The sequence below is a fragment of the Chlamydotis macqueenii genome, chromosome 1 (genome assembly GCF_036417535.1).
Source record: "Chlamydotis macqueenii isolate bChlMac1 chromosome 1, bChlMac1.mat, whole genome shotgun sequence".
In the NCBI taxonomy this organism is placed as follows: Eukaryota; Metazoa; Chordata; class Aves; order Otidiformes; family Otididae; genus Chlamydotis; species Chlamydotis macqueenii.
Window position 1 is genome coordinate 63,971,955 of NC_141556.1, and position 26,825 is coordinate 63,998,779.

The following is a 26,825-nucleotide window of genomic DNA, read 5'->3' on the forward strand; positions in this document are numbered from 1 at the left end:
CAAGATCGGAAGTTTAACTACATCATAATTATATTTATTCTACTGTCTAAGACTGTATTTCCTTGATGATTTGTATTTCCCTATGTTCTAAAAAAAGAATACAAAGTTTATTTTACTAATAAAAATAATAAACACAAAATAAATAAATCATAATAATAAACACCACAAGGCAGGACCCCGGGCTTGGCAAAGTGAGCCGATAGCTGGCCTTATTTGCCAATGCCAGTCAGAGTGTTAACAGGATAAGTAAACACTGCCCCAACGGTCATTTGCAAACAAGTAATATGATACTTACTCCATGCCTTGTGCGGTCTGTCGTGCAATATCAATTAGTTTGATCATTTCAAATTTGGTCTCAATGATGTGTAGATGGTGATACAAGCTGGACCCCTCACACCATTGTGTAACAATAGCCAACTGGGGTTTTGTTGAATAACCCATGAAAAGCAGGATATTCACATGTCGTGTTTTCCTGTTGAAAAAATAAGAAATCAAGAGGAAATCAGGCAGATCAGGAAAAAAACAGGTAGATATATCACATTCTAAATATATATTTCCAAACAGGAGTTGTTGGGTCAATCTCAACTTTTACTAAGATAACATGATAACCTGTTGCTAGATTCAGTTTAATGAATTATTCCATCAGTTAGCCTTTCTTATCATAATAACACGGAACAGCTATCCTGGGGTAAGCACCGCTTCCTCTTGCTTTTGCACGCAACCCAGCACAGGACTGCTCAGAAGATGCTGTTACCACTAGGTCCCCATGAGGCAGCAATGGTTTGCAGGCAGGTCTGCTTTTATGTAACCCCAGTCCAGCTATGAGATGTTGCTGCCCATAACAAGGACATCCAAAATGAAATTCCAGTCTCAGAAGCTTCCATGAAGGAAAACCCTTTCGTTCAGAAACTATCACCACACTTCCTTGACAAGGCTTCAGTTTTTCTTAGTGCTTTATTTGACAAGGATCTTGTACTCTCTATGGAGTCAGGATACAAGTATTAAAACTGTACCTCAGTAAGGTTATTATATGAACTTGTTTCTAAACAGCACTAGGAGAGACTGGAACTCACCAGAGATTTGGTCAGATTAAATAAAACCTATTTCAAAGATGGAGCAACTCCAGACAGAAAAACTTCACAAGAAACAACGCAGAGAGGTTTATCTCAGTAGATATCTCAGTAGACACAAGGCCTGAAAGAATCTACTGATACACTGTGAAATCTGAAAGATCCTCCTCATCCTCCAGGAAAAGTCAATCACATTCTTAATGTCATCAAATGGACTTGAAGAACTAGATACCTCCAAATATACCAATGAGATATCACAAAGATGAGGCACCTAAGAATTCCAGAGTATTTCCTAGCTTTCCCAGGGGCTGAGGTAAAATAACGGCAATCTTCCAACACAGCTTGCTACCACAGGCAGTCAGCTCACTGTTGATGAAACCTGACAGACCAAGCTTAAAACTTGTGGTAGCTTCTTAAATCTATGCTGTTGCTGAAGATGGTAGAGCTCTTTATGTTTTCTTCTATTAAAAAACTAACATGGGAGCCTAAAGTGTGAACCCCTTTGTCTTTTCAGCAACGCAGACTAGGACAGTTCTACACTACGTGACCGTGCCTTTTTCAGGTTCAAGATTTGTCAAATGATGCTGAGGTTAACTGCTGAGTAAACGAAAAGTAAGTGGCTTCTTGCAAATCCTACCTCAAAGCTAAGAAAGTAATAATGCAAGCATAATGGAAAAGGTATAACTACAGGTAAATTGGGCTTGTCAGCGTCAAAGGATAGGACAACTGACTATTTACTGTAAGTGCTGAAATGATCAACAACAGAGAAAGGCTAGACTCCAGCTATGGACTGCCAGTAGAAATCTGGACTAGGTATGAAACACAAGATTTTTGAATTTATTAAGTTCTCCTGAGCAGGTATGTCAAAAATATGCAGAGATATCCAAAGTAGCACATCCCAGAACGCCTCTAATTCCATAACTACTGGCTTAGAGTTTTCAGAAGTAACATTTCCTGGGGAAAAAGGCTGACCAACCCCTTTTCACCATGAAGCTTACTGGGGATGCTCCTCCAGCACAGGTGCCCACCTCAACATATCAGTTTTCCAGAGGCAAAAACCTTCTTTCTGTTTTGTTTCTTAAAACACAATTATGCTTGAGACTGCTCAAGACTAGACATGGATGCTAATGTCTCCCCCCAAAAATATTTTATTGATGGATCCTCGTTTAAGAACTGAACAAGACAAATACTTCCTCTGAGAAAGTACAAGCAGTACATATGAGAAAAGGAAATGAAAAAGTGACTTTATGAGAAAAACATTAAAAAAAAAAAAAACCTCAAAGAGAAGTCAATGCTACTGAACAGAAACTATTAAACAATGGATAATATGGGCAGTACTGTAGCTCAAAACCGACAATCAATCAATGCCCTCCTTGAATCTCAAAACATGGATAAAAGGAAAGAAAGGCCTACAGTTCACACTTGGGATTGACTGTGCCCTGGAGGCAGCACAACAGCAAAAACCATTCCTGTCTTGAGTGTTTGGATATACATATATTCCCAACATAGATATATAGACAAACACATACTGGGAAAGGAAGAACTAGCAGTGGATATGAAGAAATATTTTAAAATGACAAGTTATATTTTCTGCCCAAAGTATCATCATGGAGGAATAAGACCAGTGTGTTCTAATGGAAATCTAAAATTCAATGATTAATGAAGCATAAATCTACATACATTATTTTATGCAATTAAAAATATTCTTACCTGAGCACTCCTACTTCATTTTTGAAAGCCTGTAACTGCTGAGGTGTGGGTGCCGTAACATTCAACATTTTCACTGCCACATCACCTTTAAAATAGCAGTTTTTAATAAGTGCCATTGATACATATTCCTCTACTGAGAAAAAGTCATATAGACCATCAGAAATATTGAGAGACCCTATTTTCTAGCTTTCATGAAATAAACCACTACAATATTAAAATTAGTAAATATTCTGTAAAATGTTTAAACATTATTCTTATTTTATTCTGAGAAATCTTAGCCCGGTCAAAGCTTTCCAAATACACATTTGAAATCCCAATTCATCAAGATGGATACTTCAGCCTTTCCAGTAACTATGTTTCATTTTTACCCTAATAATTACTTAATTCAGAAGAACACACAGGAGCTGACTTTCTAAATAGTTTGAAGTTCTAACACTGCCTATTAAGCACATTGCTTATTAATTTAAAAATCATCTTTACGGCCCTTCAATGGACTCTCCCTCTCGTATATCCACATGTCTCTTGTACTAAACAGCCCAGAACTGGACCCAGCACTGCAGGTGTGGCCTCACCAGTGCTGAGAAGAAGGATCACCTCTCTTGACCTGCTGGCCATGCTTTGCCTAATGCAGCCCATGATATTTTGAGCCTTCTTTGCAACAGGAGCACACCACTGTTCAACGTGGTGTCCACCGGAATCCCTAGAAGCTTTTCTGCGAAGCTGCTTTCCAGCTGGGTTTCCCCTGGCAGGCAATGTTACTCGCTTAAGAATAACTGTTTGCCATGATGGCGACATACCATGCCACTTTCCTTTGTAGACTGTTCCAAATGATCCAGATCCTATCCTTTGCCCAACTGTGATCTGTCCATCTGGTATCTCCCAATCATCACTTGAATCCCGTCGACCAAGGGTTTTCTTTATATATATGCATAAACAATAAAAAGGAAGACAGCAAGTGCATTAATGTCTGTGAAAACAGCTCCTTTGTTAAAGATTTGGTACCAGCATTTCATACCATTTAAGTCCTAAAATAACTTTCTTTTTCAGATACTGCATTTGACTTTTCAAGCCAGCCATACATAAAACCTCAGCACACAGCTATACTAAACTATTTCCTAGCATTAAATATTTGCCACAGGTTTCTGGCAGTGTGAAAACCAGTAAATATTAAGAAACTTGTACCAAAAAGAAACTCTAATTTATTTTTCACTTCTTACTCAATCACAATGATAAATTGTGATTTTAAGAAATGCAGACATTTTAATGTATTGTTACATTTGAGAATCACTAGAGAACTTTCAAAGTTCATGAATCGTGATGGGAAAAGTCAAGCTGTTATTTGAAGGGAAGCTGGCATTATAATATAAAGCACACCAAGACATTTGGGTGCAATGGAGTAAAAGTGAGTATAATCAATTATTTAAATGATATATATATCAGTCCCACAATTTCAACATTCCATTACTTATTGGTTTAAAGTCCTTGATCATCACCATACTCCTCTTCAAAATAATCTAGAAGGCTTTGATGAAAGAAAAGTGAGAGGAGCATGGTTGTGCAGTATTTCTATACTAGGAATATACCATACAATGAATGAAAATAGCTGATCTTTCCCTTACCATTCTATTTCTGTCTTCTGAGGATGAGGATGATTTCCTTTCCCGCTGGGGTCCTGGTGATTTCTGTAACGCTTTCACATTTGTGAGTGACCCAGGCAAAGAGGCGGGAGGTGTTGCAGACAAACCTGCAGTTGAACCTAAATTTCAGAAACAGGATAATTTTATCGATAAGAAACCAAGTTACCACAACGCATTGATATTAGGTGCAAGAATTACGTTTAAGATGCAGCATCTCCAAACATCAATGTAAATGTTAAGAGGGAACAAACATATACTAGGAATATTGTCCCAATATTAGATTAGTGCTCACGGTTAGATTCCAGGAAGAGACAAGTCTATAGCAAACATCCCTCTATACCAGATAGTTTCCACTCTCTTGTTAATGAATTATCTGAAGGACAATGTCTCTTTAAATAGAAAAAAAAAAAATTTACAACTGTTTTTGAATTCCACCAGTTTCTTTGAGAAGAAAAGTAGTAGCATTTCAGTTAGCAGCAGCTACCTCTCAGATTTCTTGTATCTAAACTTTTAGGGACGCAAATAGCTGAAATATGGGTACCTTAGAATCAAAATAGACTAAATGCAAAAAATTGGAATGTTTTCTAGTTGAGTCTCCAAGTGCCACCTGAAAACCATTTGGCTGTTTTAAAGCTATCTGTTAGCAGGGAGCTCTTATTTAAAAGTAAATATTAGACTGTGGGAAGGATCAAAAAAGAACAAGTACTTCAGTTAGCTATTTGAAGCATATTCTATTCAATACAAAAAGAACAGTACATGTGTAGCCTATATGTTATCTAAACAAATCTGTCCAGGAAAATGTCACTAACAGAGCTGTTCCAGAGCCCCAATGGCTCTTTACAAATAGAGCACTTCAACTAGACGCTGCTTTTAAAAATACACCATAATTATTTGTAACAAGGTTATCCTGACCCTCCCAATGCAAAGGACATAAAATAGGGTCAACTGTTAATTAAATTCATACTGCTCTGCTAAACAATGTATGTCATTGTACACCACCTCCAACATTCCAATGCTTTCTCTCACATCAGTGCTCTAGAAAATGGTAGAAGACAATATTCCTCCTCATATCCCTTCAGAAGCCCCCTTCTTAACAAAAAAGTGTCTCCTAATGCCACCTTGGGTTCAAAAATTGACTTTGTGACTTCTAAAACTGTTGCTTGCATTCAGTCACTCAGTGCGTGCTAATTTGTCAGACTATATATATCCATCACTGCCTGTCCTCACTAAGCTAAAATCCATACATTTAGAAGTAGAAGCACAAAATAATGACATACCAACACATCACAAATGGGACACAGCATCCATAAAGTTTGTCCCACATGCTAAAACAACAGTAATGATGTATATTGGGTATCCTAACTACATTTACAAGCAGCTGGAAGACAGTGACTTATATTCATGTTACAGCCACTATACCATCATATAATTATTATTTGTCTGAAATTACACATATATGAAACTAAATGTATGATGTTCCCAGAACACAAGGAATTTTCCAAAAGTTTTGTGGGTTACAGACTTTCTCTGTAATAGCAAAGCTCTACTAGAATGCGTTTTCTTTAGAGGTAACTAAAGTCTCCTAATTAAATTTTAATGCCATGATAAAGAAACACTAGCACAATATTCACCCTTCACTAAAAACGCTTACAGCACATGGTAGCACATTACAATTAATCTGTCCATAATGATACCAGATGGCCTGTTTTCCAAGTTATTAGAGTAGAATACTTCAGATAATGTTGGACTTAAGTCATTAGCTTGGACTCTGAAGCTGTATGTAACGTATTCCATTCTGTAGCCAGTCTGCTTGTTGGGAACACCTATCTTCTTACAAAGACTTCTGGAAGAACTTTACAAGTTCATACAGTGAACTGCTCTCGACATATTCTGAAACAAAAGTCTTTGAAACAGCCAAGATGGTAGCATTTGAAAACCACACTACATGCACTGAACTACCCATTTCTACATGTATACGTATAGACATAAATATTCACATTTCATGCTCAACTCAATAGTTGGTTTCTCCAGCGTATGAAATCCCACAGAGTTTTTTGGGATTTTGTGCAATACAACAGATCCATTGACAGCTTTAGGCCTGAATTATCCCCAGAGTCAACGATGTGAAAATGAAGAGTTATTTTACATAGTACAGGATAAAAACAAATACTGTGTTTCACTGAAAATGTACTAACTAAATAAAAACTACATGGTCTAAACCATCTAGGGCCCCAATGTGGTATCAACAGCACATTCTCAAAAGGAAGTATTTGTTGAAAGTTGACATGATACATTACTAGAAAAGCTTGAGACCTAACCAGATATCAATGGAAATGTTTGTAATTCACATTTGATTTCCTAGATTACTTTTCAAAACATATAATATTAAATATAGAAAACTGTTAAAGCACTGAACTGACTTAAACTGAACAGTCAAGGAAATTCTAAGTTAAGGACGTCACTTTGTCTTTAATATCACTGCAATGCGACTCAAGGACCTTTGTTCAGAAAAATTATGTTAAGGTCCACATAAAAACCTCAACTATGAAATTCCTTGCTTTTGAAGCTTTAAGTCAGACTTTATTCATAGTCATTTTCAAGCGTGTAAAGGTGACAGTGAGTATGTGTGAAAAGCACATTCAAAGCATTCCAGCCAGGCCAAGCAAAAAACAGAGGTGTTTTGATAAACTCACACACTTACATACACACGGTGTGAGGGTGAGGCACAAACAGCATCTGTGGTTTTACTTATTTTGTTTGGGTGAAAACAAGAAAGAAGAGCCCAACTACCTCTGAACACTGGGCCAGGCTCAAAATCAAACACTATTTCACTGGGGACAGAATGAAGGAGGGGACTGGGAGTCCGGGATTGGTATTTCCGAAGACAGCGCATCAGCTGGTTCAAAGGGGCTGTTAGAGAGAAAGAGACGGGCAGGCAGAGACAGAAAGACAGACATATAGAAGAAATGAAAGAAGTCATGGGAAATAACTAGGATGCTTTGACTCCTATTCATAGATTGCTTCTGTACTTTGAAGGAAAAAAAAAATCAATTACTAACAACACTGTTTCAGGACCGGGAATAGCCAATTGTTTTCAGATGCCAAGCAGACAGTTTATGACCAAAAGTTAAAACCAACATGATAGCACAACATTTAAATGCTGGACAAAATGGGCAAAACTGTGGAGAGCCACACCTATCAACACATACAAAAATAGCTAAAGCTGGCAACTTTAAATTAGTAGGCTTGCAGGATTCAAGGAAATTTCTTTTTAAAAAGCATTCTATTGCTGGTGTAAGGAAAAACAGCTTCACCAAACACAACGCAGTATGTAGGTACCATCCTACCAACTACCAGATGCGGATGGGAGAAACAAAGTCAGTGATAGCCCACAATACAAAACCTTACAGATCAGGACAGAGTGCACTAAGGTAATTCTGACTTTACTTACAGCTGAAGCAAGTTATAATTAGTAGGAGATGACTGTGTTAATGATTTGGAATTGGAAAAACTGTCATATGCCTGCCCTACTTACTATTTCTTTATTTCTGTTATTTCTATATTATTATTATATCCATAGGAATAAATACAGCACATAAAAAGCCCTCTCAGGACCTTGAGAGCCAGCAGAAGTGCATCACACGTGAAAAAAAAGAAACCTTCTGGCACTAGTTCTGACTTAACTGTGAAAAAGGGCTGTGTGTTACTGAAGGAAATCTTAAAAAGATCTGACTTTAGCGTAACATCCTAACAACCTGGTTCCAAGAGTAGCACAGGCATGCAGTACAGCAAAGCAGCATCTTCAGCAGGGGTAGAGGGGGAGAAGAACCGGAGTACTTCATGCTGCTTTAGGATGCAGCAGTTCGTATGGAAGGTCCATCTACTATGTTGATGGTTTTCAAGGAAAACTCCCGTTGTTTCCATCGGTGAAAAGGTAACAACAGGCATAAAAATCTCTGAGAGAGTTGGGAAGTTGTAGCATATCTGTGTGCAGCCATGTGACTGAATGAGTGTGTGCATGTAAGAGCAAAAAAGTGATGGTGCCAGATAATTTTAAAACCACAAAACTAAGTATCACTTCAAAAGTTTTTCTCCTTCTGTCTCCCCCACTCCCAGAATGACCAGCAAATGACTCAAACTTTTGTCAAACAAATATCAGAGTTCATGGACAAGCAAATGCAAATTCATTTTTTATTCTAGTCATATTTTCCTTTGTGCCTGTGTTTTGTAGAAGGAAGTAGAACAAAGTGAAGGGCCAGAGCGGTTGTGTAATTAAACACAGCACAGTAGCTAGTTTAAACACTACTTACCTCCCTCTCCTCGTAAACCCTGGTCTCTTATCAAGTCCTATAAATAATAAAAAAAAAAGGTGTTTAATTTAGGTATTATCATTTACATTTCAGAATCAATTGAGATTGATCAAATTGAGAATTCATAACCTCATACGTTGTCCATGAAATAAAAGTTGTTTCTGACCCTGACTTACTAATAACAGCAACTCTAAAGAACTATTTATAACAACTATTATACTTTTCAAAATTAGTTGTTTTAAAACAGCATCGCTCAGTAGTAAAGTGAAATGTATACCTTCCAAAATAGATGCTGACATGAAAATATTGATTTAAACACAGAGCTGGCCAAAATGCATGAAGAAATATCGAACCAAATGTTCTAGTTACAGTGTTTGTGGCACAAATTATATAAACTGTCGTATCAGAAGCTGGGACACCAATTTCCTGTACTGAGGTACATCAGTCAAATAACTTCTGCTTCATTTTTGCTTCTAACAAAGCACCTCATTTGCATAGCCAGGCGCACTCTGTTCTTCTCAGAAATGGCTAACTGCAAAAGGTTTCCTTCACTTGCAATCTGCTGTGAACTGAGAGTATCTTTTACAACACATCCAGACTAAAAGCAAACTACACTAAGGATTTTCTAAACAGAAGAAAATTAAAAAATTCTAGCAGTTTCCCTCTGTATGTCCATTTTCATCATCAAGCTGCCTTTTTTTTTTTTAAATTACACAATTATTTTATTCCTTTATACACCCGCACTGCTGCCAAAAGCACTGCTCCTGACTCTCAGCTGCACCACTGCCATATACCATATGCAAATGTCTATGTGGTCACACTCTTAATACTCAGCTAGCATTTTACGTTTCACTCAGCTCACATGCAAAACAGATTTTGTGCCTCCGTGTCCAGGCAGACATCAAGACTGCTCACCTGACAAATGACTAATTTCTAGAGAGTAAAGGGTAAAATAGAAGCTGTATGCCTTAGGAAAATTAGAAAGAGGTTGTTGTGACCAACATTTTGAAAGGTCCTAGCTGGCCTTATAACTAATATCAACCTTCATTATTATTTACGATTCAGCATCCAGAAGTTTCAGAAACGTGGAAAACAAGTTAAGTGTAGCAACTTCTGAACACTCCAAAAGAATGCTCAGAACAATATATACCGGGCTCTTCAAATCCTAAGGAACATTCAGTAAATCTGAACTCAGCTTACTTCAATAATTTAATTTTCTTCAATGCCATAAATATTACTTGAATTACAAATACTAAAAATCCCTGTCTTGCATATAAAGAAATATATTTAACACTATAATGGTTTGCAAGAGTGGTTACTGGCTTTCATATTCTTAACGCCGTGGTACAGCTAGCAACGTGAGCCCTGGCACTAACAATAGGGAAAAAAAAAGCAGTGGTTTTTGGTAGCATGTTTCTCTGAAAATGAAAGGACAGGACTGTCAAAAGGCAGTTTCTGCTTTTGGAGAATGGGTTATTCGAACCCTTACAGATCTCAATAGCAAAAATGTCTTCCGTGGGATCTATGGAGATTCTGACAAACCACCAAGGATTAGCTTACAAACAGCACTCGTGTGTCCACATGATAAATTTAACACACTGATATTCATAAGGGAAACATCAAATCTACTATTCCTGATCCAAACATTAATACTTACATCAATATTGACTGGCTCGATTGTATTGATGTGAACATTGGGAGCTGAAGAGGATCGGTCGCGTTGCCCAAATTGATTCCGATGGTCTTCATCTGCTGGTCGGAGGGGCTGTGGGATTGGAATGGATTTTGAAGGAGAAGGACTAGGGAGAATTGGTGGTCTGAGAAACAAAGTCAAGGAAAAAGAGGATTTAGGTCTACAAACGGCTTCAAATACTGCATAGTGGGTGTGGTAAGTCCTTTTCAACTATATATACATAAAAAACTGATCTAAAGGTCTGCATAAAAACAATTTATAATGAACGATCTCTACTCTCCTATAATCAATTGCAACAACACTCTGCTGCACAAACTACCTTATTATGCAGCTATGAAGTGTTCTGAGTTAAAACAAAACAAAACCCCTAACATACCATACCAAACTAGTAATAATAAATCCTGATCTCAAAAATTCATGTAGCCCAACATGCACTGCAGATAGCAGAACACTCTGCAGTTTCCTCACTTCAGAGTTAATGCAATACACTTTTTAATAGCAACCCATTGAGAACTAAAAATGCTTAACATCTCACATCAACATCACGGTCAGATGACGTCACAAAACAAATTGTATGGATAGAATTATTCTTCAGTGAAGAAAGGCTGAAAATTACATACTGGTTGCTCAACATAATGGGTTAATATTATGGCCAGTTTAATACAAACTGTTGATACTAAAAATAAACATATCACCTCCTAACCTCAACCTTTAAGAAATAACTTCGAGTAGCGCAGCATTTCAAATGTTATTTACAGTGCTACAAGTTAGGCAATGCAATAGATTTGTTTTGAAATGTAAGCATTCAGACTATACAGACAAGTTTTCTGAAGAAATACAAATGCTGCCAGTTATAAATGTAGATAAAGTTTTTAATGTATGATATAATGAATCATATTTAAAAGAAAAAATATCTAAACACTTGCTTTCTTGTTTGTAAGAAGGCATAATGTCACTTCTTTGGTTATCCATTTATTTTGTTAAAAGTACAATAAATTGGCATTTATCTCTTAAGTTAAGGTCAGTCACTGTCAGAATTCAATGGTTCAATCGGTTCAATTTAAGGGATATAAGGCAAACCGTCAGTGAAAACATTTGCCACCTCTGTCAGTTAAAACTTTATGTTAAAATATACGTGATATCTGACAACAAGGTTTTCAGAACTTAGAGAAAACACAACCGCTAAGAGAGGAGTCGAGTCCTCCAGCCATTCAATTCCCCCTGTGCTAGTTACCATGCCCACAAAGGCGATGCCTACAGGGAGAAGCTTCAGAAACAAACCATACAGCTGCATGCAGCAGCAATAGGTCCCAGCACTGCCTCCTGTAAGCGAATGCTCCTTGGCCTCTCCAAAGATTTTTAGGGACAACTAATGTTTTAAACAGGATCTCTTGACATTTTTTTTCAGAAACAGGTCTGCTTTAAAGACTATCACCCTATCTTTCATGGAAGAGTTTGTACAGAACTCAGCGCTATCTGTATCCTAAGCACCTAGCATCTTTTCCTTCCTAGCCAACAGGCTCACAATTGAGAATGGCAAAACAGAGCACTGGCAAATGAATTCAAATAATGGTCTTGTAAGTCTTGCAATAAAATAACGTAGATTATATTTGGGAAGTGGGGTGGGGGAAGAACAGATGGGGGAGTTAACTATGTTTAACTTAAAAAAAAATAGTTACCTATTGTCACACAACAGAATATAAATATTGAGAAGAAACTGGGAAGCAATGAACTGAAACTGCCAATTGATAAATCTCTGAGAAAGGGCTTTGAACAGCTCAGCATTTCAGAAGATGCTCAGAATTTCAGAAACATTTTTTAAATGTACTCCATGTACATATACACAAACTAAAGTTTTCATTCATTGCTAACAATTGCCTTTGGGTAAAATCTTTTCTATTGTAGATGAGGAAGTTTTGAACTCCTGAATGTTTTTGTAAGGAAATCATGCAACTACAACCCACACTGGGAGACAGGACTCTGCACAGATACAAGTGCAGGACTTGGCTGACATGCTAAGGCACTGTTATTTTCACGTTAAGGCAAGCGTGTCAGATGCTGCACAGAAAGATTTCAGAAGAAAAGACTTAAGTGTCTCAGCCAGGCCAGTACTGTAATTGTTGGGATAGCTAACTCCTGCTCAAAGTTCCTGAGAATTCTCAGTAATAATGAAATTAAGGGAAATGCATAACAACAGACATCAGGTCATTGCACTAGGAGTGGCTGTGAGACAGCATTTGAGCTCTGCCACATGATGAGAATATTCTGTGATCATGAGTAAGTGAAGGGAGAGAAAACCAAATTGCAGAAATATTGTTTCAATTACATCCTCCTTTGAGTCATAAACGGTCATCTGCTAAGGGCATCTGTAAATACTTCTGTATTTCTGGTCACAGGTCATCATGCCCATCATGTTGCTAGCACAGACAGCATGCTGTGTCATACCATGTTTGAAAACAATTCAAAGAGCTTTTCCTACTCATTAAATTCTAACTGGAGAAAGTTCCGATCTTTAGAAATCAATCACAGGCTGATAAAGAACTCTCTTTTTTGGAGTCTCTAAACTAATATTGGGAGGATGTCTGGGCTTTAAACACCAAAGAATCCAGAGATGGGAAATGTAAGCAGTCAGTCATGTGCTCCATCTATACAATCAGGATTTCATTAATGGGTGTCCTTGGGACACTTACTAAGAGGTAGGTTATTTCTGCTAAATGGGAGTTTTGCTTGGAAAAGGTAACTAGCAAAGAGAAAGACAGAAGTGGTTTGCTAGCCAAAATGGCCTACTGAGATCACAAGCTCAGAAGCTCGGCCTCTGCTTGTGTGTGGCAAAAGTTGGATCGTGAACTGCATCAAGATCTTGATCTACAGAAAACATCACCACAAAGAATGCAACAATCCCCCTAGCTACCAAAAGCCCACTCTTATAGTATTCCTAAATTTTGATTACTCCAGGAGGGTAGAAGAGATACTGGAGCAAAAAGGATCAGCCATCATCATTTGGAAAAGGGCGACATTGTCTATCGCAGGTGAGTTACAAAACTAGTTCTGTAGGCTATGCAAACACAGTGCCAGCAAATACATTGGGGGGAGGAGGGGGGTGGAAATCAGGATGACCAGAACACAACTGCTGCAAAAAAACTTTTTACTGTGGCATGCACGTATAACAGGCTGGGGCTTAAAGGAGCAGCAGTTTAAACACCAAGATGTGAGTTTCTGTTGCTCTTGTGGCCTTTCTGAGCAGTTAACAGTCAACCTGATAGCTAGAGGAGCACTACAAATACGGTCAACATTCTGACATGAGGTTATACCACCTCATCTCGCACACTTTCTGCCAGCGTCTCAGACATGGGCATTCCTTTAAAAAACAATTCTCAGCTTCCCAGGCAACAAGGTGATAGAGTTGTCAAAGCTCAATTTAATATGTTACAACCTTTCCTGGTAGCATAACAAAACATCCTTTTCTGTGGACCATGTATTTGGGATAAGCACATTGTTCCCTCCTTTTTAATAAAGACAAAACAGAAAAAGGTTTTGTCAGGAGACAAGACTAATTGCAGACAGATGTAGATTTTTACAATTTTGTCAATCACAGCAAGTGCCAACACATCCACTGATTTACTACTCTGCAAAACTAGGTCTACATGAAAGAGGAAGGTAACTCAAAAAAGTGCCCACACATGCTACGTTATATATAAACAAACAATTTTATAAAATCATACACAGTACCTCCACCAGATCTTAGAACTTGCAATGATACAAGTTAGTTCACTTTACAAATATGAAAGAAAATTTTAATACAGATTTTTCTCAATTTCTTTTAACTCACCAATGTGATGTTTCAATATATTTAAGAGCTGGTCTACTCCGGAAAGATTTTTCTTGGAAGGGATTTCCTTGGGCTTCAAAATTTTCGCTTGGATTTTTATTTTGCTGTAGTTAGGCAAATATTTAAACTGAAAATCCATGTTCACCTGGCTTCAGTCATAGGGTGTGTGCCACTGACAGCATCTCTACTGGACTGCGATTTTCCTTCTCCCTCTTCCAGCCTGAACAGGTGCATCTCAGTTTAGCCACAGGGCTCAGTGTAGGACACACTATCCATTCGGTAGACTGCATACTCAGACCCAAATCTACTGCAAGCTAAAATGCATACCAACATGCTTTTTTTTTCTGGTTTACACCAGAGTATGGTTTGCTTTATTTTTTTTGTTACTGCTCTTAATGAAGAACACAGCACACTTCCGTTTTCAAGCAGTTTCTAAGGACTGTTAAGGATCTGGGATAGAATGGTACTTCAGTTACACTAGCAAGCAAGTAAACTGCACATTTTGGAAGCCAAATATGTTCTCATTTAATTATTGTGATACTCCATAGATATTGCCAGAAGACAGAAGTAATATTTTTTTTTCTTTTCCCACCTCTGCAGCCTGGAAATAGCCAATAACCCCAAATCAAATGTTGATTTGGAGAAAAGGATAGCAGTACAAGTTTGTAACTGCAAGCTAGAGAAGATCATTTCTACAGCGTCCTGTGAAGTCAGTCTAAAAGCATCATGGGACAGGTTTGTAACAGTCATAACTTCATACGGATTAGTCCATTTTTCTGTACCATGATAACTTGTTTTCATCCACGTTAGCTTCCAGGTGAAAAACAACTGCCAGGATTACTACAATGGTGTGCATTTTTCCTGGCCTTTGGGCCCAGATCAAAGCTTAGTAATGCTTTCCTAAAATTCTTGGGAGCTTCATATACTAGGGACTATCAAGAGAACCTACACAGCTGTTGTTAGTCCTCCAAACCAGGTTTCAGTTCACTAGCATGTTTTTGCAAATAAAGTTTTGAGAAGCAACAGGTTTTCCCCACCTGCTGTACAGACTAAAGATGATTTTTCTGAAGATTCTGATTCCAGGCCTTTTCTACTCAGCAAGAATGCATATCAACTTGGATATTGTAGGAAGTTTCCTAATATTTACATGGAGTGGTCTGGAAAAAGTCTGGTGCCAGAATTTTTAGGGGAAAAGTTCATCATTGTTTTATGCAATAAAACACAAAGCTTTTGGTCACTTAAACACATGGGAATCTAAACGGTGTTGTAGTACTAAATGCAATACTGTAAGACTGTGTCTTTGTTTCCTTGGCTTTTCAGAAGCTTTTCTAGACATTTAAATATTTTCGGCTGAGGCAGAATGATCAGTGAACATTTGGAAGACAGAAAGGAAAGCAGAGGTGTTTAATCACAGGCTGGAGGCTGCTCTAAGGCAGGGACCTGTAAGCTTCCAAGAATGGTGCACCAGACAGTCCCCCTTTCTTCCTCAAATTTAGAAGATTAAGCATGTTGGGAAAAGCTGTTTTTCAAAGAGCCAAGATGTTGCCAACCTGCTTACTAGCAGTGTTCTGCTTCCAGCAAAGCAGACGCTTTCAGTTTCTATCGAGTCCAGCCTGCCCCTGAGTTATCCAAAGTCTGACCATGCAGCCCCTTACCACCCCCTCCACAGGTTACTCACCCTGCCATAGTATCTGCCTCATGAGTTTGCTGAGTTTTGTCAAACATCACGACATCTGAGAGAATAGATGAAGTTTCAAAAGACAACTCTGGAATATTCTGAATAGCGAATCTCTCCCCTTTTCATGTCTCTGTAAGATCCACGGAACTGTTCTGTGCTCATATTTTATGAGCAAAGACACGGAAAAACTTTATGATAGTGCAATGAATGAAATGAATACAATGTCTTATATACAGTTTGCGTACTTCAATTTTATTACAAATGGCTATTATTAGGGAGACCTACACTTTTAATAATTTTTTTCCAGTTAAGTGTAGATTAAACTAAAATGACTGCTTTGGCACAACAGGATAGTGCAAACTGAAAGAACTAAAATGGGACAAAAGCCTTACTGTGGAAGCTGGACACATTTTTAGAGGGGTTCAGAAATGTGCAAGTGGGACCATACGTGCTCCCTTATCTTGGGGTGGACTTCTGGAGAGACTGCCTATGGCTTACAGTTGGAAGAATGAAAGGCTACAGGACTGGATTGCTTTAGGATGTTACACACGAACAAAATGAAACAAAGTTCTCCAGCATGTTTAGCAGCTTTTGCATCATGTCCAATGGTCTTTTCCTTTACATCCCTTTCTCTTTTCAACTTCTCCATTTGATCCCTTGACAATTTCTCAGCATGTCACACACGCCTTTGCTCTTGAGCTTGTCTTGCAACACAAACTCTTCCTCTCTTTGGGCACTTTGCCTGCTGCTGGAATTCCTTCACAAGGCTAAAGATGAAGAAGGATGTTTGCCTTCTCTTTCCTCTGGTTTACCAAACGATTAGTAACATCCCTTCCTCTGTGGGCTGTGCCATGCAAGATGCTAGGAGAACAGAGAAATCAAAGCAACAATTATTGAACTAATAAGTGTTAATAAAGTGCCAGTTCCTCATATTTTCAATCCCATTGCCAGCTCTCAAAATTCAGTCCCTTACTGTCTTCCCAAACAAGATAAACTCAAATGTCAGACTTTTTTTTTCACTCCAGTTCAACTGTTGCAGTACCCTTTAACAAAACTGTGGGTAAGTATATGGTTTTTATAGAAAAGGCCAGAATTTTCTTTTTTACTCTAAAAAAAAATTCAGAGTAATTAGTATTTCCACAATTACATCTTTAAAAAGCAGAGAAGTAGTATTAAAGAAAGGCAAAAGGATCACTGGAGAAAGGTATGGACAGTGCTATATCCTCATACAATAGCATCTGAACTGCTTCTGGAAAGGAAATACTACAAACAGATGCTTGGGGAAAACTACATGACCCTGTAATATGCATACTACTTATGAACACCAGCTGATAATCATAAACCATCTTCAAAATAAACAGAATTCTGAAAGCATGATGCATGCCTTTTTTCTCTCTCTCTTTTTTTTTTTGTTTTTGGTTTAACAATGAAGTGTACAGCAAGGCAAAAATGTAGAAAGCTAGAAACTTTTACAGCTCCTGCAACCACAAACATTCGCAGATGCAACAGCTAGAAACAGCTCCTTAACCTCACCTGGCAAGTATATTTAAATGTTAACATTTTTATATATGTGAAGTTAAAAACACTTAAGGCATTAACTTGCTTTGGTCTCAGTCTTTCCTTTCAGTTTTTACCTCACAAATCTAAGACTGCCTGAAGTAGTGCATGTACCAATTAAGACAATCCATCCTGTTGCATCCTCATAAACTGGTAAGAAAGCACAAATGTGAGGCAGAGGCAACTGAGAAGTAGGAAAATTTAGCATATATCAGCATTAGGACTGGGGCTATATAGTGCCTTTGGCATTGGCAGGCTTTTAACACAGTTAGTATGAACAAACTTCTTCACAAATTAATAGTTTTAGCCTGGTTATAATTTCAGCTGTACCATTAGAAAGGCAGAGCCTGATTAGCTTAGAGAACCAGAGAAGCAGCCTTGTCCACAACCTGCTGTACTAACATCCACGGGATATAAAGGTAACATCCATTACCTGGAAGAGGCGCTTCCAAATTTACTTGAAACTGGACAAATAGTACAAATAAGAACATAATCTCTTTTTGTACTTACCAAACAAAGTTCCCTCTGCAGGACTGTCAATCTGTTTTTCTGGGAGGCATCATATTTGATCTTTCAAAAAATGTCCAGGGAATTTCTCTTCTAGTTAGAGTCTGTAGGTGCCTGTGTGGCTTCCAGCTGCGTTTCTGCTTTAGTTTGGGCACAATGCTCACTACTCCAAGAGAGCCTTTCTGCCAAATTCAGTTCATCTTCACGCAGCCCACATGTCCTAGGAATGCTTTTCTGAAGGCTTTTGCATTTGGTGTTCTTAGTAAATCTGCATCAGGTTTCTTGACTTTGATACACATCCTTGAGTCACTCTTTCCTGGAGATTTGTTCAACTATCTAATGCTTGGTGGTGTCAGTGATCTCGTAGCTACTGGGAACATAATCTAAATATGATCACTTATCTTTTCATAGAGAGAGGGTCCAGAATCTTTCTTGGAAATAGAGGGGCAGGAGGCTGTGGTCAGTTTTAGAAGTCTAAATTTACAAAACCTGCATCTGCAGCAAACATGCTAAATAGGAGGAAGACAGCTGGTCTGGAGGATACTAAAGCAATGTGTATGTGGCAAAGCTGCTAAAGCAGTACCATGAAGCTGGAATTGGCGTCTGTTCACACCAGTCTTATAGTGGTGTGGCTTATTCTGAAACACAGGTATGTCACTTCAAGGCAAATAAACTGTAGTTTGATAATACAAACTAATGTAATTTCTGATATAGTTTTGGTTTGTATCAGTTTTAAATATAAAATCTTTCCAGTTTAGACCAGGTCTAAGCTACCATGCAGAAGAAATCAGTTTAACAAGTAAGGCCCCAGTTCTACAGACACTTATGCACACGTTTAACTTAGGTTCATCACTAGTTTATATCATTCATGTGAATGAAAACATTCACTTTAAAGTTAAGAATAGATGGATATGACAAGCCAGATTACAAAAATGTAGAAAGAGTTGCAAAGCAGTATTTTGAATGTCCCTAAACATACAGTACTGAAATGTTATGTTATTAAACAGCAGGAATAAGGTCATACCCAACAGAATCTGAGGGGGGCACTGAGGGGTACGATCCAGATGCTGGGGTGGTCTCTCCTAAGGAGGCCTCCTCCTGTGGTATGGGGTGATGCTCAAAGAACTTGGAGACAAACAGCAAACTGTGAGGCAAGAACAAAACAAAAACAACCTAACTTGTGCAAAACCCAGAAACTTCACAAAGACTGAAGGAAAAAAAAAACCCAACAAAAACCCCAAACCACCACCAATCAGATTCTAAATTTTAAAATAAAGACTACACCAACGCATTAATCTGCAAGATTTCTTAAAAATATTATTTACTTGACAAAGGATCAAAAGATCATGCTTAAGCATACCTTTGCAGAAAGTAGTTTTTAAACCTTTTAGTTGAAATTGCAAACATCTGGTTCCTCAAGAATGCACAACTTATACCTACACATTAAGTACATTAACTTATTTTAATGTTTGCACTGATGAAACGCCAAAAACCAAATAGATAGAACTATGTTATCCATAAGCCCTGAGCACAAACTCTAGAGATGCCCAAGGAAACAGCTACAAATACCAACATAAGCAGAAATTAAACATATTATTGGAAGAAAAACTATCGTTTTAAATGATTCCTTGTATGAAAGTCTATTTAAAATACTTAATGGCCTCTACCAAAACCAATCAAATAGAACACGGAGCCAGCTTACACTGGATCCTTAACCTACTTACACAAACAGATCAATAATTAAACTCAAGAACACATAACTGTTTGGGACACTCTCTTTTATGTTTCTTGCCTAGGCATCAAACTCACTAACAGATTTATTTTCACTGTAAAATCAACTGCAATTTCATAATATTAAACTAGTGTCTCTTAACACTTTTTTCAGGTTGAAGAGCATAAACTCACATCTGAGGCCAGATCTAAACACTAAGGGCCCTAGCCATCACATAATAAAGAACCAATTTTGATTAAGAGTAACAACTGTGAACAATGAGAAGTCTGTCTGATACAGTTAAGTGCTCAGCCACCCCATTCATGCTTCAAAGAAAGCATTTCACAGTCCAGCAAAAAAATATGAACTGGTTGTCTGAGCTAGGACAGAGAGAATATGAATTATGCAGTCTCACAAAAACAGTTGAACTCCTGTATTTTTTTCAGGCAACTCCTATGACTTCCTGAATTACAGATTTAACGTAAGAAATCACTGACAGCTGTAAGCTTAATAAAAGGCTCAACTTTAAAACCAATTGTCATTACTTACTCAAGTTGGTCATAATTAACACACATCAGTGGCACTTCTGTACTACAGCGCTGGTGAAATTTGTAGCCACATGTCTGGCACCGGAATCCTTGGAAAAGCAGCTTTCGACAAAAGTCGCAGAATGCTAACGTGAAGAATGTTTTTCGTACCTACATTGTCAAAAACAATCGTAATTAGGTAGAGTCCTTCTGCAAGCCTAAGATAGGCTATTTGCTTTTACCTCCCTCAAATACGCTTACGAGCCTCTTTTCTGATGCTGGAGCTACAGTTTTGTATATCAAACAGCTTTACATAGAAGATTGTCTCCTTTTTGAAACACTATTCATGCACCAACATTTTCTTTCGATTATTTATTGGAATTAATGCTTCACTTCATTAGCAGCAAGAAAAACAGCAACAAATCTGAAGCAAAACAGTGCAGTATTATCACGCTAGAGTCAAACATTTAGAATTTAATTGGATACAACCTATAAAAGCTGCTGAAAGATTATCTCATCTTCTAGTTTTTCCAGGAGCTAAATGACATTTCTATCCAACACTCACAGGACTGGAAATACACATATGCTTAATAGATATGGCTTCTATGTATGGTTACATATATAGTTGTAATTTTGAGTACTGAAACTCAGAAACATTTAAAATCACAAAAGGGTGAACATATATTATTGTTATATTATAAAGGGGAAAAAATATTTAGTTTCCTTTTCAAATTTATCAATACTTGACATAAAAATACATTCTAGTTGTGTTACTACATGTAATAATGAAAATTTCATAAGGATATTAAAAAAACGTCAAGCTTACTAGACTTAGTAATCTAACTAGCCAACAGCCAAACTAGCTTGTTTGAGTAAAATAGTTTAAGCACCTTGCAAAGAGATTTTTTCGGTTTCTTTAAATAAAAGGTCTTTCTTCTCAACGTGACAAACATTATTTCCAGGATTTTGTATGTAGCTGGAACCCTTTAGACTGATTCTGTTTAGCAGCTTCCATTTACTTGGTGCCTTATCAGGTCAAAACATATTTGTGCACTAGCATCATTGGTGATGTCAGCACCGCTCTGGGAATAGTTAGTTCATTAGTTAATTGCTGCTGCAGAGCCAGCAGGGAAGCCCAGAATACATTTTATAGATACAGCAATACAAAAATAGTAGATTATTATTACAGCTCTGCAATGCAGGGTTGATTTAAACCCCCTACACATTTATAGATTTTAGAGGGTGTATTCCATCCAAATGTGAAAGTTTTAAGAGTGATCAAATACTCTAACATAATTTACTTCAATTACAATTCCATCTAATTCACTTAAGCTACTGTGATTAAAAACTTCTTTTGCAAGCCCCACCCCATCCCACAGATACAAAATATTATTCAAAGTCATTAATTTGAATTTGAAACTACAAAGTCGATTTAACCCTACTCAACATTCCATAAAAACCAGTACATACAAAATTGTGTGTCGTGAGTGGCACATTCTCCAAGACTTCCACATGCAGCTCCTCTCCTGTGAGCCAGGAAATGTCAGTGTCCCAGCCAATCGGCTTCTTCTCCCTAAAGTGTAAAGAAGCCTTTCATTAGCACCAGTGCGCAAGTCCTTGCAGGTCTGATGTGAGATCGGGTAGAAAGTTGGACTGTGGGGATTTTCCATCCAGTCTCTAACTGCAGGGCACTTTAAAAGCAAGACATTAAGCTCAGCACATAACAAGGAAAACACACCTTCACTGGACAAACTGCATTAAAGAAACGCACTTTTTCACTCGGCTCCAGTAGCGGCCGATTTTGTGCGATAATACAATCTACAAACTTTTTAGGGCTGGAAACTCTTCCCTGCCTCCACTCCCCCCAGAAACTCTATATTCAGTTAAGAATGCACTATAACCAAATCAAATAAAACCAGAAAGTTAATGAAACCTATTTAATACTTGTTTGGTTATCATGAGTTTGATTAATGAGTGTTTTGCCAGCAGTCCATAAGCTCATATTACTCTGTATTATGCCTGCTCTTGAACAGATTAAATCTTTTTTCCAGGAGTTTGTAATTCTTTTTAGACATGTCTTCAAGGCATAAATTGTTTTAGTGCAAAGTAGCATATAATTCTGAACTTTGAAAACAACTTCCAAAATGTTAGAATCCTCCATACTGGGTAACTCCAAGAAGGGATTCTAAAAACTATCACACACAAACCATACCCATCTTGTATTCTGTAAACAGCACAGCATTCTGGAATAAGACCTCTCATCATCAGAGCTTTCTTTAGGCTATCTCGGACTGTCACTCCACATCTTGCTGGAACCTAGAGGTCAAATATAAAAGAAATTCATTAAGACAAGATCCAATTTCATCCCCCTAAACCAATGTAAACATTTTGACCCTCAAGTGCTAAAACCCACTTTTCATGATGCTTTACAGAATGCTAGGTAAGAGTTTTTCATCATCTTTTTTTTGTGCTGTGGAAAATTTATCGGTTAATAGTATTTCTAGCTCAGCTAGAATAGAGAACTAGCTCTGTGTTCCCAATAACATTTGGAATGAAATCTCGACTCAACTCCAAAAATGACTTTCCAACTCCTCTCAACTTCAACAAAGTGGAGACACAGCACACAGATAGCTAATAACTACGTATATCTATGAAAAGTTCAGGTCAAGCTGTAAATTAAGAGGGGCAGCATGCCAAACGGAATTAAAATGAAAAAACTAAACTTGGACTGCACTAAAAAAAAAAATATTATGACAAAATGTAAACTACATTTTATTTTCTATTTCTAAAAAAGAAGATAAGCACGCAAACAAGTAAATGACTTGACAATCAAGTCAAGTAGACCAGCAACTCTCATTTTAACCTATATTTGCAACTCTACAGACACATCCTATTTGAAAAACATATTCCTCTCTTCTGTTTCACTACTTGAAAAGTTTAAATATCTAACAGGATAGGAAGAATGGGGAAGCACATTAAAACTAGCCAAAGAAAAAACTGCAAACTGTGCAAAGTAAAGATAATTTCCTTGCCTCTATTCTATTTTAGATGTAGACATATCTTATAGGAATAAGTATATAATCTCTAGGTATACCTGCGATTTAACAGTGTGTAGTGTCAAGCCATAAAAGCAGAACAACACATAATCTGGTGATCAGGCGTAGTTAAGGTGTTGAGTATTACCCACTTACTATTTCTACAACTCAGTTGTGAAAATATGTAACCCTTCAGGTGGTATACACACTGGGACATCTCCTATAATTATGGACAGCACCTCAAACATGAAGCAAAAGAAAAACCCACAGGCTTAACTAACCAAAAAAGTCTGTCTGAACACCTGAGACACAATTCTAGCTTGTCAGGGGCCTAAGCCAGAGCCCTCAGTAACCAAAAGCAGTCTCTTAATCAGCTTCAACTAGCTTTGGATCGAAGCCTAGGTTTTGCTCCTTGCACTTAAATTTCCATGAGTATTTAGGGGCCTTATGTCCTACTTAAGGATGACAGTGAAAAGTAGCAGTCTATTTCAAGTAGCTTTGTGAACACCACTTGAGGTTACGCTATATATTGCATTTCTAGACCTCAAACATATGCTCTCTCAGAAGAGACAAATTAAAGGAATATTTTGCTTCTCAATCTTCCTCCCATTAATACGAAAGAGCTTCTTGCAGGATATTTGTGCATTTCATCTGGTCAACATGTAAACACTTAAAAAAGAGAATTTCTACTAATTCCTTGGAAAAAACATCTTATAGCATACTGCTTTACAGTCTTGATATTCAGCCTTAAGTGACTTTGTTTTATGCATTCCATTACTTCTTAATGCTCCTTTTTATTAATTTAAGTAACTTATTCCCATCCTAGAAGTTAACACTGTGGCTTTCCATCACTTGTAGGTCATTCCTCCAGAACAGAACATCCTTAATTGTTACTAATACCTGTCACTAGTACTAAGAGGGAGCCTGGGAGCACCAATTATCATCAATATCATCAACAACTTTCATTGTAAAACTCATCCTTCTGTTTGCTTAAGTTTCTATCAAACTAATTGTTCACACTGAAATCAACTGTTCATAGGGTCATTCTGTGACCAGTGCCCCCTGCTCCCGACCCCTAGCAATGTGGTTAGCATAACTAACGCCATTTTAGGAGGCAAGCAGCTATTCTCTGTGACCAAGTGGGTCATGTATTTGTTCCCTCTCCTCTCATTATCAGACCCTGAAGGTCCTGTAACAGATCTCTTCTTCCGCTTCCTACTAGTCTCAAGGTTCCTGGGCGTCAGGCTGATTACTCCCTCCCTTGCCAGCCTTGAAGGTCCCAGGCACCCAGGGTCACCAGCTGGTGGTGACGGTCTGGTCACAGCACAGGGAAGCGTAAGGCCGCACAGAGCACTGTCTATAAAACCAAGCAGTTACCAGTCCTTACGGGGGGAACTTGAACAGGAGCTGCTGCTTGATAGTGAGAGCTGAGACCCACCAGCGGCCAGGGATGCGTTCACCGTCCTCTGCTCTCTCCCAGGATTGAGCGAGTGACTCATACTCTTTATATGAATTTCAAGTCCAGACTTTTATATTGATGCAGCAAACTATATATTAAAGATTCAGACCTGATCTGCATAGGGTCCAGGTGATCAGAAATTATAAGTTAAGTTGTATTATAAATTCTGTATTCTGATCAGGAAGATTTCATGCTGTGATTAGGAGAAAAGAAGGCTCATTTTGGACAAGGAGCACCAGTGGGAAGGCAGTGCCTAAGAGAAGTGTTAGAACTGAGAGAACGGAACAGGACAAGGAGGAAAAGCCAAGCAGTGGAAAAGTGACTAACATTAAAGAAGAGATGAAGAAAAAAAGGGAAGGAGCCTTGTGGTCACTGGAAGACACCTTCTTCCTCCAGCACTGATCCTTCATAAAGGGTGACAACATCCTCCAGTACCTCACGAGAAAAAGATTTGCATCAGGAACCTAAAAGTTCCAACTCTATTAATGAATTACACCGGTGTAAATAAAGCCATTTCAGGTGATTTTTTTTTTCTTTTTAATTTTTCTGAAAACAAGATTTATGAAGTTACAGGCTTCCTATTAAGAGATTAATAAAGTCAGAAAGACAAGCCCTCAAAACTTGGGAAGTATCAGAATGACGATTGCCTACAGCAACACAAGTGCAACAGGACTACAAAAAATGTGCATTAAGCATCTTGCTCACTTATCATTCGCTATTCCTCAGTATTAATTCTCCAAGTCTCCTTCATTAAAATTCGAGACATACTTCTGCAACTTGCAATTAGAAACATGGATAGAACATTTGTTCTCTTCACTGCCATTTGCAACAAATCCAGCTAAAAAACAGTTAGGGAACTGTTTTTATTACTTTCAAAAATCACCAGGATCCTGAATCAGCATCATATTTAGAACATCCTCTTACAGAAGTCCTGAGTGGAGAAACAGAAGGCTAAATTAAAAGAACTAAATACTAGAATAAATCCCTGTAGTATTGATTAATCATTTTCCTAGACTGGTAGAGTAAGGTCTATCACCATCTGTGCATGTAGCCCTTCAGCCCCCTCCTTCAAGTCCCTACCAGCACCTGTTGTAAAGCAGAAATCTCACCCTGTAAAGCATTCCCTCTAAAACCTCTCCTTTTTCCCCCATCCTCTTCTCACACGTAAATCATGGCAAAGTTAAATAAAAATCCCATTTCAAGAAAGTTATTTGGAGAGCGACTCAATCTTAAGAATTAAAAAAATAATAATATTTTTTTCCAGCTAACAGACAGGCTACCCAAAGCAGGAGTTTCAGAGCAGCTTCCTACTTGCTCCCAGCTGGATGGAGGGTGTGCAGCACCACAGTGTGGGAGCATGGGGAGCTGGAGCCCCGGCGTGGCACAGCCCCCCGATGTGCGGAGCCCCTGGGCTGCCTGCCAGGAGGCAGCAGCTCCGGCCCGATAGAAACCAAAGTGGGTTTATGAATTCCATCAAGAGTTTAGACAGAACATTTTAACTGAATCATATCAGTATTTTTTGACAAAATTGGTTCCCCATCAGAAAATTTCTGATCCACTCCAAAATACACACTCTTATGACTGTAATCCAGTAAGCTGAACAAAGTTTGCATTTTATTGAAACAAAGGATGCTTAATATTTCAAACCCATTGTTGTCCACCCATTACCTTTTGACCCCTCTGTTTTGTAACTAAGACAATCTAAATGTTTCACTACAGTTACCATCTACAAATTCATGCTGGTGAACTAGGGGATCTGTTTCTAAATTCTAATTGCTAAAGGTTTTCTTTTTCAGTTACTTACATACCTAAGATTCGTAGGCTGGCAAAGGTTTAGGTTTTTAGAACAATATGAAAGTTGATTCAGCAAACAATTTTCAAAAGTGAAGAGCATAAAGAGTATAGGCTACACAACACTAAGGAATAGTACAGAAGTTGCCAATACAGACTGCAAGATGTGTTCAGTGTGTAGCTCAATAATATACCAGAGAAAGTAATTTACTTGTGCATCTTGAATCAGGCAAGTAATGATTCTGGAAGACATCTAAACCCATGTTCAACTTTGCAAATGTGACGTCCCAAGGAAAACATGAAAATTAATC

At 37.9% G+C, this 26,825-nt stretch overlaps 1 protein-coding gene across 3 annotated transcripts in view; it reads right to left on the reverse strand.

The window, feature by feature from the left end:
• BRAF (B-Raf proto-oncogene, serine/threonine kinase) overlaps positions 1-26,825 on the reverse strand; it is a 91,973-nt gene that overhangs the window by 20,183 nt on the left and 44,965 nt on the right. For all 3 annotated transcript variants that reach the window (XM_086754873.1, XM_086754865.1, XM_086754859.1), the window contains 10 exons: positions 22,442-22,545; positions 21,700-21,802; positions 20,252-20,400; positions 19,016-19,135; positions 10,385-10,544; positions 8,728-8,764; positions 4,400-4,536; positions 3,578-3,695; positions 2,781-2,865; positions 296-472 (listed from right to left, as the gene is read on the reverse strand). In XM_086754873.1, coding sequence (XP_086610999.1) covers positions 296-472; positions 2,781-2,865; positions 3,578-3,695; positions 4,400-4,536; positions 8,728-8,764; positions 10,385-10,544; positions 19,016-19,135; positions 20,252-20,400; positions 21,700-21,802; positions 22,442-22,545 — 1,190 coding nt within the window. The remainder of the gene's footprint in view (positions 1-295; positions 473-2,780; positions 2,866-3,577; positions 3,696-4,399; positions 4,537-8,727; positions 8,765-10,384; positions 10,545-19,015; positions 19,136-20,251; positions 20,401-21,699; positions 21,803-22,441; positions 22,546-26,825) is intronic.